The sequence below is a fragment of the Mobula birostris genome, chromosome 13 (genome assembly GCF_030028105.1).
Source record: "Mobula birostris isolate sMobBir1 chromosome 13, sMobBir1.hap1, whole genome shotgun sequence".
In the NCBI taxonomy this organism is placed as follows: Eukaryota; Metazoa; Chordata; class Chondrichthyes; order Myliobatiformes; family Myliobatidae; genus Mobula; species Mobula birostris.
In genome coordinates, this window is record NC_092382.1 from 77,062,821 (window position 1) to 77,077,675 (window position 14,855).

Below are 14,855 nucleotides of genomic sequence, written 5' to 3' on the forward strand. Positions count from 1 at the left end.
GTAGTGAGTACATAGAACCAGGTGCCAGAAGAAATGACTAAGGAAGGTACAATCGTATCATTTAAGAAACACCTGGATTAAGGATGTGTTTGGAGGTGCACGGGCTGAACACATGAAACAGGAACGAGCTGGATGGGCACTGTGGTCAGCTTGGAGTGAAGGGATTGTGTTTGTGCTGTTTTGCTCTCTGACACTGTAACTCTAATTGATCAATTCCACCGTCAATCTATCACATACATTTACGAGCCGAGCTCCGCTTTGAATGACTACATTCCTGCCTTTGTTATGACAAGTTGCTGCATAATTTGACGGTCAAAAGGCTACTTGAGAAGTTGATATTGCTGGTGGTTTGAGTCAATTGATAAACAGTAGCGGAAAAGCGCATGGCTTATTTGATTTGCAATGTCAAAAGACACCCATTTCAAGAAAGGTTATTTCAAATAGAATTCGGCTGAAATTGCTGGAAATATTGGAATATACTGTTATCGTTTTTGAGCGCTATCAACTTCAACCTTAAGTCTGATATGCAAGATGTAAGCTGACGTCTGTCACATAATCTAGCTGCGAATTAGTGTCTGGAGCAATAACAAGCACCCTGCTTGGCAATTGAGGAGGAGCGGCCACTGCACAGGATCGGAAAAAGCTGTTGACGGTTGTAAACTCAGCCTGTTCCATCATGGGCACTAGCCTCCCCGTCATCGAGGACACCACAGAAATTTGATACTTTAAGGCAGCACCCATCTTTAGGATCCCCCATCATCAAGACCAAGTCATCTTCTCGTTATGGAGGAGGTACGGAAGGTTGAAGACACACAGTCAGCGTTTCAGGACCAGCTGCTTGATCCGATTGCTGATTGTACAATAGTACCTACTCACTATTTCCCACTCGTTTTATACTAATTATTTATTTTTCAATATACATATTGTAATTTTAACTTATTGTTCGAATGTTGCATTGCAATGTACTGCCACAAAACCGCATATTGCATGACATATACCAATTATATTAAACCTAGTTCTGTTACCGATTCTGTTATTCCTGGTTTCATGTAGAGAGAATGATTTAGTCACAGTACAATGCAATATTAAAATCACTCTTCTAATTCTTGCTTGAAGCAAAGTAATGCCAAAAGAAAAAAAAATAATAATGAAACACGACTGGACACAATCATTCGGAGGTCCTTGAAATTCCAGACCACGTTTTACCAATACAAGTGGGCCACTCAACCCTTTGTGTCCATGCTTTCTACCGGTCGTGTGAACATCTCAATCCCCTTCCCATTGACTAGGCCTGCTTGTAATGAGTCCTGTCCTGCAGAATGGTACACTTTACTATTGTCACATTGTATCATGGTGCATGCCTTTTCTTGCATACTGTTTCCACAGATCAAATCATTAGACAGTACATTGGGCTAGAATAAGGTAAAAGAGGAACAATGAAGAATAAAGCGTAAGAGCTACCACAAGAGGTCATCACCGTCAAACGCTAAGGGAGATTGCAAAGGCAAGATTCCATCTTATGACCTTATGCCTGTTGGTACGTGCTCTCACGCTTTGTATTGTTTGTCCGAGGGGAGGGGTAGGGGAAGAGAGAAGAGAGAAGAGAAAATGTCCATTGTGGGTGGGGTTTCGATTATGCTGGCTGCTATATCGCTGGGAGTGCACATCACTGGTCCTCCGTCTATCAGGGTGGGTTAACTGAATATTTAGTTTCATTCTCCCGTTGATTTGGATTTAACAGAATTTTAAGCAAAAGAGAATGGAAACTTTGGAGACGCAGGAAATATTAAATAATAATAATAATAAAAAAAAAAAACAGTAATCCCAGTAAACACTCCAGCAGTCAGGTAGCCTCAGTGTAGCAAGAAACGATTCAAGTCTAAAATTCTCTGTGGAATTGTTTGAGGAATACTGTCCCTACCCAGTGATAGTTCATTTCACATTTGAGTGTGCCGTTATTGTTCTCCCGCCTCTCCGTCCTACATTAGGTTGCCAGCCGCTGTTTTTCCTTTCACAGACGCTGCATGACCTTCGGAGGGTTTCCAGCGCTTTCTGACTATACACCTGAACGTTGTGTTCTTTGAAGCTCTGCAAAAACTACAAGGTTAGGTCGTTTAGTTTATCCAGTGGCTGTATTTTATTACCGAAGGGTTTGCTTCCTCAACTTCGTGAAGTTACATTCGTACTGCTCAGGGCTCTGTGTTGTGAGAAACATTTCTACTTCTCAGAACTTCGGGAGCGTCACTCCACAATACGTCATGATGTCAAATGATGTTGCATTGTGAAGACTGGATCTGAACCATCCTGCTTACAAGCATGGGCTCAGTATGCCCCTCGGTTACTGCCGCAGATGAGCAGACATAGCTCTCCATTATTTTAACTGAGCAGTTCTACCTGCTCCTCAGTTACCAGAGCTCTGGCAAACACGACCTGGAAAATTATTCCCTGTAGACTTAAATGAACAATTACGGCAAATTGGCTGCTAATTAACCATAGAACCATAGAACATTACAGCACAGAAACAGATTTCTTGGCCCTTCTTGGCTGTGCCGAACAAGTTTTCTGACTAGCCCCACTGATCTGAACCTGGACCATATCCCCCAAACACATCTTATCCATGTACCTGTGTAAGTTTTTCTTAAATGTTAAAAGTGACCCCTCATTTACCACTTCATCTGGCAGCTCATTCCACACTCCCACCACTCTCTGTGTGAAGAAGCCCCCACCCCCAATGTTCCCTATAAACTTTTCCCCCTTCACCCTTAACCCATCCCCTCAGATTTTTTCACACCTCGCCTCAGTGGAAAAAGCCTTTCTCAATTCACTCTATCTCTACCCATCATCATTTTATATACCTCGATGAAATCTCCACTCATTCTTCTACGCTCCAGGGAATAAAGTCGTAACCTATTCAACCTTTCTCTGTAACTGAGTTTCTCAAGTCCTGGCAGCATCCTTGTAAACCTTCTCTGCACTCTTTCAACCTTATTAAAATCCTTCCTGTAAGTTGGTGACCAAAACTGTACACAAATCTCCAAATCAGCTCTCACCAATACCTTATACAACCTCACCAGAACATTCCAATTCTTATACTCAATACTTTGATTTATAAATGCCAATGTGCCAAAGGCTCTCTTTACGACCCTATCTACCTGTGACGCAACTTTTAAGGAATGTTTTAATTGGATTCCCAGATCCCTCTGTTCCCCTGCACTCCTCAGTGCCCTACCATTTATGCTGTTCCTTGGTTTGTCCTTCAAAAGTGCAATACCTCACACTTGTCTGCATTAAACGCCATCTGCCATTTTTCCGCCCATTTTTCCAGCTGGTCCAAATGCCTCTGCAAGGTAAATTCCTCACTGTCCACTACACCTCCAACCTTTGTATCATCAACAAATTTGCTGATCCAATTTACCATATTGTCATCCAGATCATTGATATAGATGACAAATAACAATGGACCCAGCACTGATCCCTGTGGCACACCATTAGTCACAGGCCTCCACTCAGAGAAGGAATTCTCTACCACCACTCTCTGGCTTCTTCTATTGAGCCAATGTCGAATCCAATTTACTGCCTTAGCGACTGAATCTTCCTAACTAAACTCCCTTGCTGGACCTGGTCAAAGGCCTTACTGAAGTCCATGTAGACAATATCCACTGCCTTCGCTTCATCCACTTTCCTGGTAACTTCCTCGAATAAATCTAATAGATTGGTTAAGCATGACCTACCACACACAAAGCCATGTGGCTTTCCCTAATAAGTCCCTGTCTATCCAAATACTTTTAGATCCTATCTCTCAGTACTCCTTCCAATAATTTACCTACTACTGACGACAAACTTACCGGCCTATAATTTCCCGGATTACTTTTAGAGCCTTTTTTAAATAACGGAACCACATGAGCCACTCTCCAATCCTCCAGCACCTCACCCGTAGATACCGGCATTTTAAATATATCTGCCAGGGTCCCTGCAATTTCAACACTAGTCTCCTTCAAGGTCCGAGGGTATACCCTGTCAGGTCCTGGGGATTTATCCACTCTGATTTGCCTCAAGCAACCTCATGTCTTCTTTTAGCCCTCCTGATTTCTTCCTTAAGTATCTTTCTGCATTGTTATACTCCTCAAGCACCTTATTTGCTCCCTGCTTCCGATACATGTCATATATCGCTCTCTTCCTCTTTATCAGAGTTCCAATATCCCTTGAGAACCAATGTTCTTTATTCCTATTCACTTTGCCTTTAATCCTGACAGGAACATACACACTCTGCACTCTCAAAATTTCACCTTTGAAGGCCTCCCACTTACGAATTACATTCTTGCCAGAAAACAACCTGTGCCAATCCACGGTTTTTAGATCCTTTCTCATTTCTTCAAATTTGGCCTTTTTCCAGTTTAGAACCCCAACCCGAGGACCAGATCTATCCTTTCCATTATCAAGTTGAAACTAATGGTGTTATGATCACTGGAACCAAAGTGCTCCCCATACACCCACTTCCGTCACCTGTCCTAACTCGTTTCCGAATAGGAGATCTAATATTGCATCCACTCTAGTTGGCACCACTATATATTAATTTAGAAAACTTTACTGAACACATTTTAGAAACTCTAACCCGTCTAGACCTTTAACAGTATGGGAATCCCAATCGACATGTGGGAAATTAAAATCCCCTGCGGTCACAACTTTATGTTACCATCCATTATTTCTCTGTCCTTAATTACCATAGTAGACTGAAAGGCCCAGTGCGTAAATTCCAAATTAAAATTGCTTAGGAGTCTACGAGGTCGATTGAAGTAGAATATATGTTAGAAATTTGATTTGATATAACGCAGAGGTTTTGGTATTGGTCAGACAGCACTTAGAGTACTGTGAGCAGTTTTGTGTTCCACTTGTGAGAAATTGTATCTCTCGTTTGGAGAGGATCCCGAGGAGGTTAACAACTAGGGTTCCCTCTGAGCTGTGCAGATGCGCGTCCAGACAGTAGCTGAAATATTCCCGCGCACATAGCCTTTGTTACCGCGCATCTCAAATTGTCCTTTATACTGTATAATGTCAATTTAAAGTGATGCAAATTTTCAGCCTTTTTTCAGCTCAGAGTAATAGTTGGACTGCACACTGGAAAAGAAAAAAAAACATAAGGATGACTCTTCACAGGAAAAATTCCAGGACTGAGGAGGGTGGGGAATGTATGATGCCTTTGGGCGTGTAGTCACAATAGCTTAAAATACTGAGAGGACATCGCAATGAAACACACACAAATTAAAAGTCCAAATGTCCCAGGTGGAGTACATATGGCGAGTTTCCATGTTGTATGACTCTTTGAATCTATAGTATATTTCTTTGCTGTTAGAAAGTGAAACTGGCTTAAAAGTCTTACTTTGTTACGACAAGCATTGCTCACAATATTGAACAGTGTGAAGCTCCTCACTCAATAACCAAATTCTAGCTCGAAAGCAACAATGAAATGTGTGGACAGCATTTGAAGGTGAGTGTGTATTGGTAACCAACACTGGTATCGTTGTGTTTCCACACGTGTTGAAACAGTGACCCTGAACGTATACTGAAAGCATGCAAATATTTACTTTAACAACCCAAAAGCTATCCTGCAGATCTGTCAAAGTATAGTGTTGTCTGCATTCAATTCTTAACATAAACTAAAGAATTAATAGTTTCTAGGTCACACAGCAGACTTTGGATGAAATCTACCTCGATCAGTTGATGATGCAGTGATGTGGTCAAGTTGCAACAGTCATAGTCATAGACATAGTCATAGTCATATTGATCCCAGGGGGAAATTGTGTAAACAGGGCGTACATTTTCCCGTTCGTGAGAATCTGGTAGCACACATGCAAAGCAGAACGGAGCCCATGGTTTGCTGAGAACATCACTGATCTCTCAGAACGGGATCCAAGGAAATGTCATCCATCTGAGCGCCTGTTGTATTAAATTTATCTCTCCATAACGTCTGCCTAGCTTGCTGACGTTTCTGGTAATTTCTCTTTTTAAATTCAGAGTTATGTCATAACGCATTATTTGTCCTTTTCGTCACCAGAGTAAAATGCAACAATTTCCTCTGTGGTTATTTGAGATGGTTGAGCAGAATCTGAAAGGTCAGATTACACAGCACTGGCGGCATCATGAGAATATTTTAGGGCAATTAGCGTGGTTGAATAGATTTTCTGGAAGTTGCTTCGCACTGAAAGCAAATGGGCATCCTTCACCTGAACTCCATCCTTGCCAGCAGCAACGGGAGCAACTTTCCAGTTAAACACATGAGCCAATACAAACGAGACATTTGATCAGATTGATAATTTCATCAGGTGCCAAAACACATTCTTCTCACCCCCGATAAACACATTTTTTCACACCCTCTGTTTTTCTATTAATCGTTTTATATTTCAACGCGGGATTCTCTTCTGATTCTGAACTTCTGCATTATAAGTCTACTTTGAAAGAGTTTATCAGTGTTCCAGAGCGGTGACATTATTGTCAGTGTGTTCCGGGGCGTCACGGGGTTCTTCAGCTGATATTCCGGGGTTAAACTGCCCTCAAGATCACACAAAGCGATATTAGCTCAATGCCATACACACAAACACACACACACACACACACACACACACACACAAACACACACACACAAACACACACACACACACACACACACACACACAACCAGTCATACACACACAGTTCGAATACTAAACGGAAATGAGTGAAAAATTGAAATGAGTCCTGTGTCAAAGAGCAGTTCATTTTTAAAGTAAACTGGCATAATCATGCTAGATGTGAAAGCCAGGCTGGGCTGGGGTCACACGGCCTCGGTTTCCACACCCACAAACCCCCAAGATCTTATTTTTTTTGATCCAGCCGATGCCTAACTGGCAAGATTCCATACTAAATGCAGGGCAAAGTTATCCTATGTATTGGCTAACATTTTCCGTTCAACAAAAGATAAACCATCTCAGTGACTTATTGTGTAACAAAGTAAGTTGGAAGGTAAAGATGCAACAAAGAAAAAAAATTAAAAAAAAACAGCCCTCCAATAAATGAGCGACCAAAACCAACGTCTCACTTACCAGTGACTTCGAGAGTGACGGTCGCTGAGGTTTGTGGGCCGCTGGTTGGAACCATGTTCACCTGGTACTCTCCACTGTCTGCCTTGTTCACCGTCTTTAGCAGCAGCGACCCGGTGGAGGTGGATAGCTCAGCTCGCGATGTATAAGAATTATCAATAGACACGAGTTGATCGATCCACTGACAGACCGTTTTCTCGTTAAAGGTCCAGCTTCCACTTGACATCTCCCCCGACGGCTGCACTGAAAATGATGCATTTCCCCCGACGGTTGCGGATATTTTACTGTGCTCTACGTCGATGGTAAAACGCTGAGACTCACCTGAGGATGAGAATATCGTATGAGGTTAAAGCAACAAATGCCCAGAGACCAGAGAAATGCATGCAGCTCAATAATTACAGATATTTAAAATACCATACCCAGCTCAATACGTAGATCGTCTCTTGTAAACTAATCTTCTATCCCGCATCCACGCACCGCCCTGTTGATTCTCTGAACACCAACCGTCCGGGAGGCCCTCACAAACAGTTATGAAGAAACACAGAACAAGCGCTGGGAACGGCAGCAGCGCCATATCGAGAGCACAACATCTGCCCTCCATTACACTCGGAGATAGAACCGCACTTATCTGGGCTACATCATTTGATTCAGTCGTCAGATGCGGCAGAGCTCGTTGGATAGAGCCCCGTCCAGCGACTCCGATTTGTTTTCGCGCGCACACACACACACACACACACACACACACACACACACACACACTCACACACACACACACACACACACAAGCGAGAGTGCCCGTACGCACACAGTACCGCTGTTATGTAAGACCCTGATTTTCCTGGTTATGTTGTTATCCGAGTCCGCTTACAATTCGTTCTACCCTATTATACCACCCATCTGCACCTCTGGTGTTTGAGCACCTTCTCATCTCAGGATCAGAATCAGGATTATTATTGACGGCATGTGTCGTGAAATCTGCTACACTTTTGTCTTTGCTTAGGATCTATTAGTTTCATGTAAGATCCTGAATCGGTGTGATTTGGTGGGCGAGGATATCCAGAACTGGAGGAAAGGTTCTGAGTGAGTCGTCATGTAATTAAAATGCAATCATGGACGTGTTTCTACTCAAAGCGGGTGGTGAACATTTGACATTCTCTATCTTAGAGAACTCTGAATATGGTGCTGGTTGGGGTCGGGGAGGGGGAACGCCTAGGGGCTCTCATTTACTGTTTCCAGCCGAGACTAAAGAGTGTTTGGACTTCTTGGATGCTATACGTATCGGAGCAAGGATGCGAGACTTGGGTCAGATTAGCCTTCATCGTCTCGTGGGAGGAACGAAACGGGGGAGCCACATGTTCTCATGCTTACAAGTCTTATTGATGGCCGGTTCCCAAGTCCAGATTTCGATCTTAGAATAAGGAATTGTAAGTCAGAATTGTCACTCTCTACCTTATCAATCTCTCCCAACATTCTTATACATGATCAATGACTATCCATTAGCGTGAGCTCTCAATGAATGTTTGGCCGAACCTCGCTAGATTTCATGTGTAATTTTCCCCAAGCCCTGTGCACTTTAAACTATATTTCCGACTTCGATTTTCCAACATTATTATTAGAACAGCAGCATCATATATGTCTATAGAGCATGCTATAGGTTCATGTCAAAATAACGGTGTTCCCCACCTAAAGTTTTTTTTAAAGACTTCTTCGAGTGCAAGAAGGGCGAAACTGCGCAGGCGCGTGAAGTCAGGACTGCGCGGAGTGTTTATAAAGGCAGGTTGCTACCAACGGCTCTCTTTTGGATCGGGACTACAGAGCGTCGTGGGAGCTGAAATCTGATGGAAGCCAGGTTTGAAAAAAAACTTCTTCGAGTGGAAGAAGGGTGAGACTGCGCAGGCGTGTGATGTCAACAGGACCGGGCGGAGAGTTTAAAAAGGAGACCACCCTGTACAGCGGCAGCTGTCGGAGCGGGCAGCTGAGTGAGTGGGAGCAGAGTGTAGGGCTTTGGCTTCAACGGGCTTCGGAGGTAAATGGGAAGAGGCGAGAGCCAAGCGCCAACTCTTTTTTTTCTCCCCCCACCCCCCGGCCTGTTTGGCGAGGTAAGTGGGTGAGTAGACGTAATTTTCCTGTTTCATTCCTGTAGAATTAGATAGCATGCCTGCAGGGTTAGTGCTTTGTTCGTGGTGTCTGATGTGGGAATCCTGGGAGACCTCCAGCCTTCCTGATGGCCACATCTGCGCCAGGTGCACCGAGATGCAGCTCCTCAGAGACCGTGTTAGGGATCTGGAGCCGCAGCTTGATGACCTACTGCTTATCAGGCAAAGTGAAGAGGTGCTAGACAGGAGCTACAGGGAGGTAGTCATCCCTAGGCTACAGGAGTCAGAAAACTGGGTCAATGTCAAGAGAGGGAAGGGAAATGCCCGAACAGTGGAGAGCACGCCTGTGGCTGTCCCCCTTAGCAACAGATATCTTGTTCTGGATGCTGTTGAGGGGGATGACCTGACAGGGGACGCCTACGGTGACCGGGTCCCTGGCACTGAGTCCAGCGCTGTTGTGCAGGAGAGAAGGAGGGAGAAGAGAAATGCGATGGTCGTGGGTGATTTCATACTCAGAGGAACGCACAGGATATTCTGTGAGCCTGATAGAGATACCCGCGTGGTGTGTTGCCTCCCAGGTGCCAGGGTACGGGATGTCTCGGATCGGGTCCTGAATATTCTAAAGGGGGAGGGTGAGCAGCCAGTTGTCTTGGTACATGTTGGTACCAATGACATAGATAGGACAAAGGAGGAGGTCCTGAAGAGAGATTTCCATGAGTTTGGAAGGAAACTGAAAAGCAGGACCTCCAGGGTAGTAATCTCGGGATTGCTACCTGTGCCACGTGCTAGCGATGGCAAGAATAGTCGGATCAGGCAGATGAATGCGTGGCTGAGAGACTGGTGTAGGGGGCAGGGCTTCAGATTCTTGGATACTTGGGATGTCTTCTGGGGGAAGTATGACCTGTTCAAAATGGACAGGTTACACCTGAACCCGAAGGGGACCAATATCCTGGTGGGAAAGTTTAATAGAGCTGTTAGGGAGGGTTTAAACTAATTTGGCAGGGGAATGGGAACCGGAATGACAGAGCGGAGGAAGGAGAAAACAGAAATAAATCTAAGATAGTGAGCAGTAAAGATGTCAGGATAGACAGGCAGGTGATGAGGCAAATTTGTAGCCATTGGGATGAGTTGCAATGCAATAAAGTTGCAGTGAAATCAAAGCGAAAAGTATCAAATACTGGTCTTAAGGTGCTGTACTTAAATGCACACAGCATAAGGAACAAGGTGGATGATCTTGTTGTACAGCTACAGATTGGCAGGTATGATATTGTGGCTATCACTGAGACGTGGCTAAAGGATGCATGTCTCTGGGAGCTGAACGTCCAAGGATAAACGGTGTATCGGAAGGATAGGAAGATAAGCAGAGGGGGAGGCGTGGCTTTATTGGTAAGAAATGATATTAAATCATTAGAAAGAGGTGACATAGGATCGGAAGATGCAGAATCTTTATGGGTTGAGCTAAGAAATAGCAGGGGTAAAAGGACCCCGATGGCAGTTATTTATAGGCCTCCAAACAGCTGCAGGGATGTGGACTACAAATTGCAACTGGAAGTAGAAAAGGCTTGTCAGAAGGGCAGTGTTATGATAATTCTGGGGGATTTTAACATGCGAGTGGATTGGGAACATCAGGTCGGGACTGGCTCTCAAGAGAGAGAATTTGTAAAATGTCTGTGAGATGGCTTTTTAAAACAGCTTGTTGTTGATCCCACTAGGGGATCGGCTGTACTGGATTAGGTATTGTGTAATGAACCGGGGGTGATAAGAGAGATTGAGGTGAAGGAACCGTTAGGGGGAACTGATCATAACATCATTGAGTTCACTGTGAAATTTGAAAAAGAGAAGCCGAAATCTGATGTGTCGGTATTTCAGTGGAGTAAAGGAACTTATAGAGGCATGAGAGAGGGACAGGCTAAAGTTGACTGGAAAGGGACACTGGCGGGAAAGACAGCAGAGCAGCAGTGGCTGGAGTTTATGCGAGAAATGAGGAAGGTGCAAGACAGGTATATTCCAAAAAAGAAGACATTTTCGAGTGGAAAAAGGATGCAACCGTGGTTGACAAGGGAAGTCAAAGCCAAAGTTAAAGCAAAGGAGAGGGCATACAAGGAAGCAAAAATTAGTGGGAAGACAGAGGATTTGGAAGTTTTTAAAACCTTACAAAAGGAAACCAAGAAGGTCATTAAGAGGGAAAAAGATTAACTATGAAAGGAAGCTAGCAAATAATATCAAAGAGGATACTAAAAGCTTTTTCAAGTATATAAAGAGTAAAAGACAGTTGAGAGTAGATATAGGGCAGATAGAAAATGATGCTGGAGAAATTGTAATGGGAGAAATGAGATGGCAGAGGAACAGAACGAATATTTTGCATCAGTCTTCACTGAGGAAGACATCAGCAGTATACCGGACAGTCAAGGGTGGCAGGGAAGAGAAGTGTGCGCAGTCACAATTACGACAGAGAAAGTACTCAGGAAGCTGAATTGTCTAAAAGTAGATAAATCTCCTGGACCAGATGGAATTCACCCGCGTGTTCTGAAGGAAGTAGCTGTGGAGATTGCGGAAGCATTAGCGATGATCTTTCAAAAGTCGATAGATTCTGGCATGGTTCCGGAGGACTGGAAGATTGCAAATGTCACTCCGCTATTTAAGAAGGGGGCAAGGAAGCAAAAAGGAAATTATAGACCTGTTAGCTTGATGTCGGTGGTTGGGAAGTTGTTGGAGTCGATTGTCAAACATGAGGTTACAGAGTAGCTGGAGGCATATGACAAGATAGGCAGAACTCAGCATGGATTAATTAAAGGAAAATCCTGCCGGACAAACCTATTGCAATTTTTTGAGGAAATTACCAGTAGGCTAGACAAGGGAGGTACAGTGGATGTTGTATATTTGGATTTTCAGAAGGCGTTTGACACCGTGCCACACATGAGGCTACTTAACAAGAAAAGAGCCCATGGAATTACGAGAATGTTGCATACGTGGATAGAGCGTTGGCTGATTGGCGGGAAACGGAGAGTGAGAATAAAGGGATCCTATGCTGTTTGGCTGCCGGTTACCAGTGGTGTTCCACAGGGGTCCGTGTTGGGGCCGCTTCTTTTTACATTGTACATCAACGATTTGGATTATGGAATAGATGGCTTTGTGGCTAAGTTTGCTGCCGATAAGAAGATAGGTGGAGGGGACGGTAGTGCTGAGGAAATGGGGAGTCTGCAGAAAGACTTATATAGATTGGGAGAATAGGCAGAGAAGTGGCAAATGAAGTATGATGTTGGAAAGTGTATGGTTATGCACTACGGCAAGAAAAGTAAACGGGCAGACTATTATTTAAATTGGAAATGAATTCAAAGTTCTGAGATGCAACGGGACTTGGGAGTCCTCGTACAGGATACCCTTAAAGTTAACCTCCAGCTTGAGTCAGTAGTGAAGAAGGCGAATGCAATGTTGGCATTCATTTCTAGAGGAATAGAGTATAGTAGCAGGGATGTGATGTTGAGGCTCTATAAGGTGCTGGTGAGACCTCACTTGGAGTACTGTGGGCAGTTTTGGTCTCCTTGTTTAAGAAAGAATGTACTGACGTTGGAGATGGTACAGAGAAGATTCACTGGAAAGATTCCGGGAAAGAGAGGATTAACATATTGAGGAACGTTGGTCCGCTCTTGGACTGTATTCCTTGGAGTTTAGAAGAATGAGGGGAGACTTCATAGAAACATTTTGAATGTTGAAAGGCATGGACAGAGTGGATGTGGCAAAGTTGTTTCCCATGATGTGGGAGTCTAGTACGAGAGGGCATGATTTAAGGATTGAAGGGCGCCCATTCAGAACAGAAATGCGAAGAATTTTTTTTAGTCAGAGGGTGGTGAATCTATGGAATTTGTTGCCACGGGCAGCAGTGGAGGCCAAGTCATTGGGTGTATTTAAGGCAGAGATTGATTGGTATCTGAGTAGCCAGGGCATCAAAGGTTATGGTGAGAAGGCGGGGGAGTGGGACTAAATGGGAGAATGGATCAGCTCATGATAAAATGGCGGAGAAAACTGGATGGGCCGAATGGCCGACTTCTACTCCTTTGTCTTATGGTCTTATGGTCTAAATCGTCCTATCAGCATTAACAACAACACACACCCCTTCACCATCATTTCTGCAAAGTAGATTTTTCTTCGTGCATTCGAGGAAACTGCGACTGTTTCTGCATAATATCATTTTGAAAAACAGTATGAATAAAGAACGACTACAGTTTTGCATTCTCTGGAGCATATAATCATTAATTTAGCTGTTGTGATATTGGCATTTTTTGGTCCAACATAAAAGTGTTTTTTTTTTGTTTGTTTTCCCCTGTACCTCTCTGTTCTGGAAATGAAGACGAAAGCGTTGTGAAAGTTCAGATATTTCTGATGCTATCTCCCTTTGTAATCATATATATATGTGTAGATCTGTATGTGTGTATGAGTTATGAAATGCAAACTTCCTGCATAATCACTCAAAGGGTTGAAATGTGCGTGCATGTAAGGAGAGCTGTATAACTCATCTCCTTCTGCCTTAGGTCACGAACTTATCAAACACCTATAGAACCATAGAACACTACAGCACAGAAAACAGGCCATTTGGCCCTTATAGTCCGTGCCAAAACATTATTCCGCTAGTCCCATTGACCTGCATCCAGTCCATAACCCTCCGACCTCACCCATCCATGTACCTGTCCAATTTATTCTTAAACTTAAGAGTGAGCCCATATTTGCCACGTCAGATGGCAGCTCGTTCCACACTCCCACCACTCTCTGAGTGAAGAAGTTCCCTCTAATGTTCTCCCTTCCCCTTCCTAGTTGTCCACAGGCCTCCAATCCTAGTGTCATCAGCAAACTTGCTGATCCAATTTACCACATTATTATCTATATCATTGACATATTTTTATTTCATTGATAATATAAGCATCCGTTAGACTCGTGAGGCCATGGATTTGCGCCTTGGAAGGTTTCCAGGGCCCAGGCCTGGGCAAGGTTGTATGGAAGACCGGCAGTATGCTGCAAGTATCCCCTATCAGTCGCACCGATGTTGTCCAAGGGAAGGGCATTGAGGCCCATGCAGCTTGGCACCGGTGTTGTCGCAAAGCAATGTGTGGTTAAGATCCTTGCCCAAGGACACAACACGCTGCCTCAGCCAAGGCTCTTACTAGCGACCTTCAGATCACAAGACGAACGCCTTAACCATTTGGCCACGCGCCAACACAACCATATAGACAACAAACAACAATGGTCCCAGCACAGATTCTTGAGGCACTAGTCACAGGCCTCCAGTCTGAGAAGCAATTATCCAATACCACTCTCTGTCTTCTCCCACACAGCCAATTCCGAATCCAGTTTACAACCTTTCCATGGGTACCTGATGTCTGAACCTTCAGAACTAACCTCCCATGTGGGACCTTGTCAAAGGCCTTATTAGAGTCAATGTAGACAACATCCACAGCCTCCTCTTCGTCTACTTTTTTGGTATGCACAGCCCTACCTTTGTCTGCTTCCTTGGTACTACCCCTGGTACTTCTATAGAATATGTCCCCGAGTAGACAATGGATATTGCAGAGATTGAGAGAGTTTAAAAGTAACAAGTTTCTTTTACCTGCTCTACTTATGATTTTGTAGCTAAGCAGATTTCCAATGACACCATCTGACACCTCAAGCATAGGCCACATCAAAGGGAGTGACG

The 14,855-nt window shown here is 43.9% G+C and overlaps 1 protein-coding gene across 1 annotated transcript in view; it reads right to left on the minus strand.

Moving 5' to 3' along the window:
* The window catches only part of LOC140208010 (uncharacterized), a 38,446-nt gene that overhangs the window by 8,475 nt on the left and 15,116 nt on the right, over positions 1-14,855 (minus strand). The window contains exon 5 of the mRNA XM_072276542.1: positions 7,077-7,394. Within this exon, the coding sequence (XP_072132643.1) occupies positions 7,077-7,394 (318 nt within the window). The remainder of the gene's footprint in view (positions 1-7,076; positions 7,395-14,855) is intronic.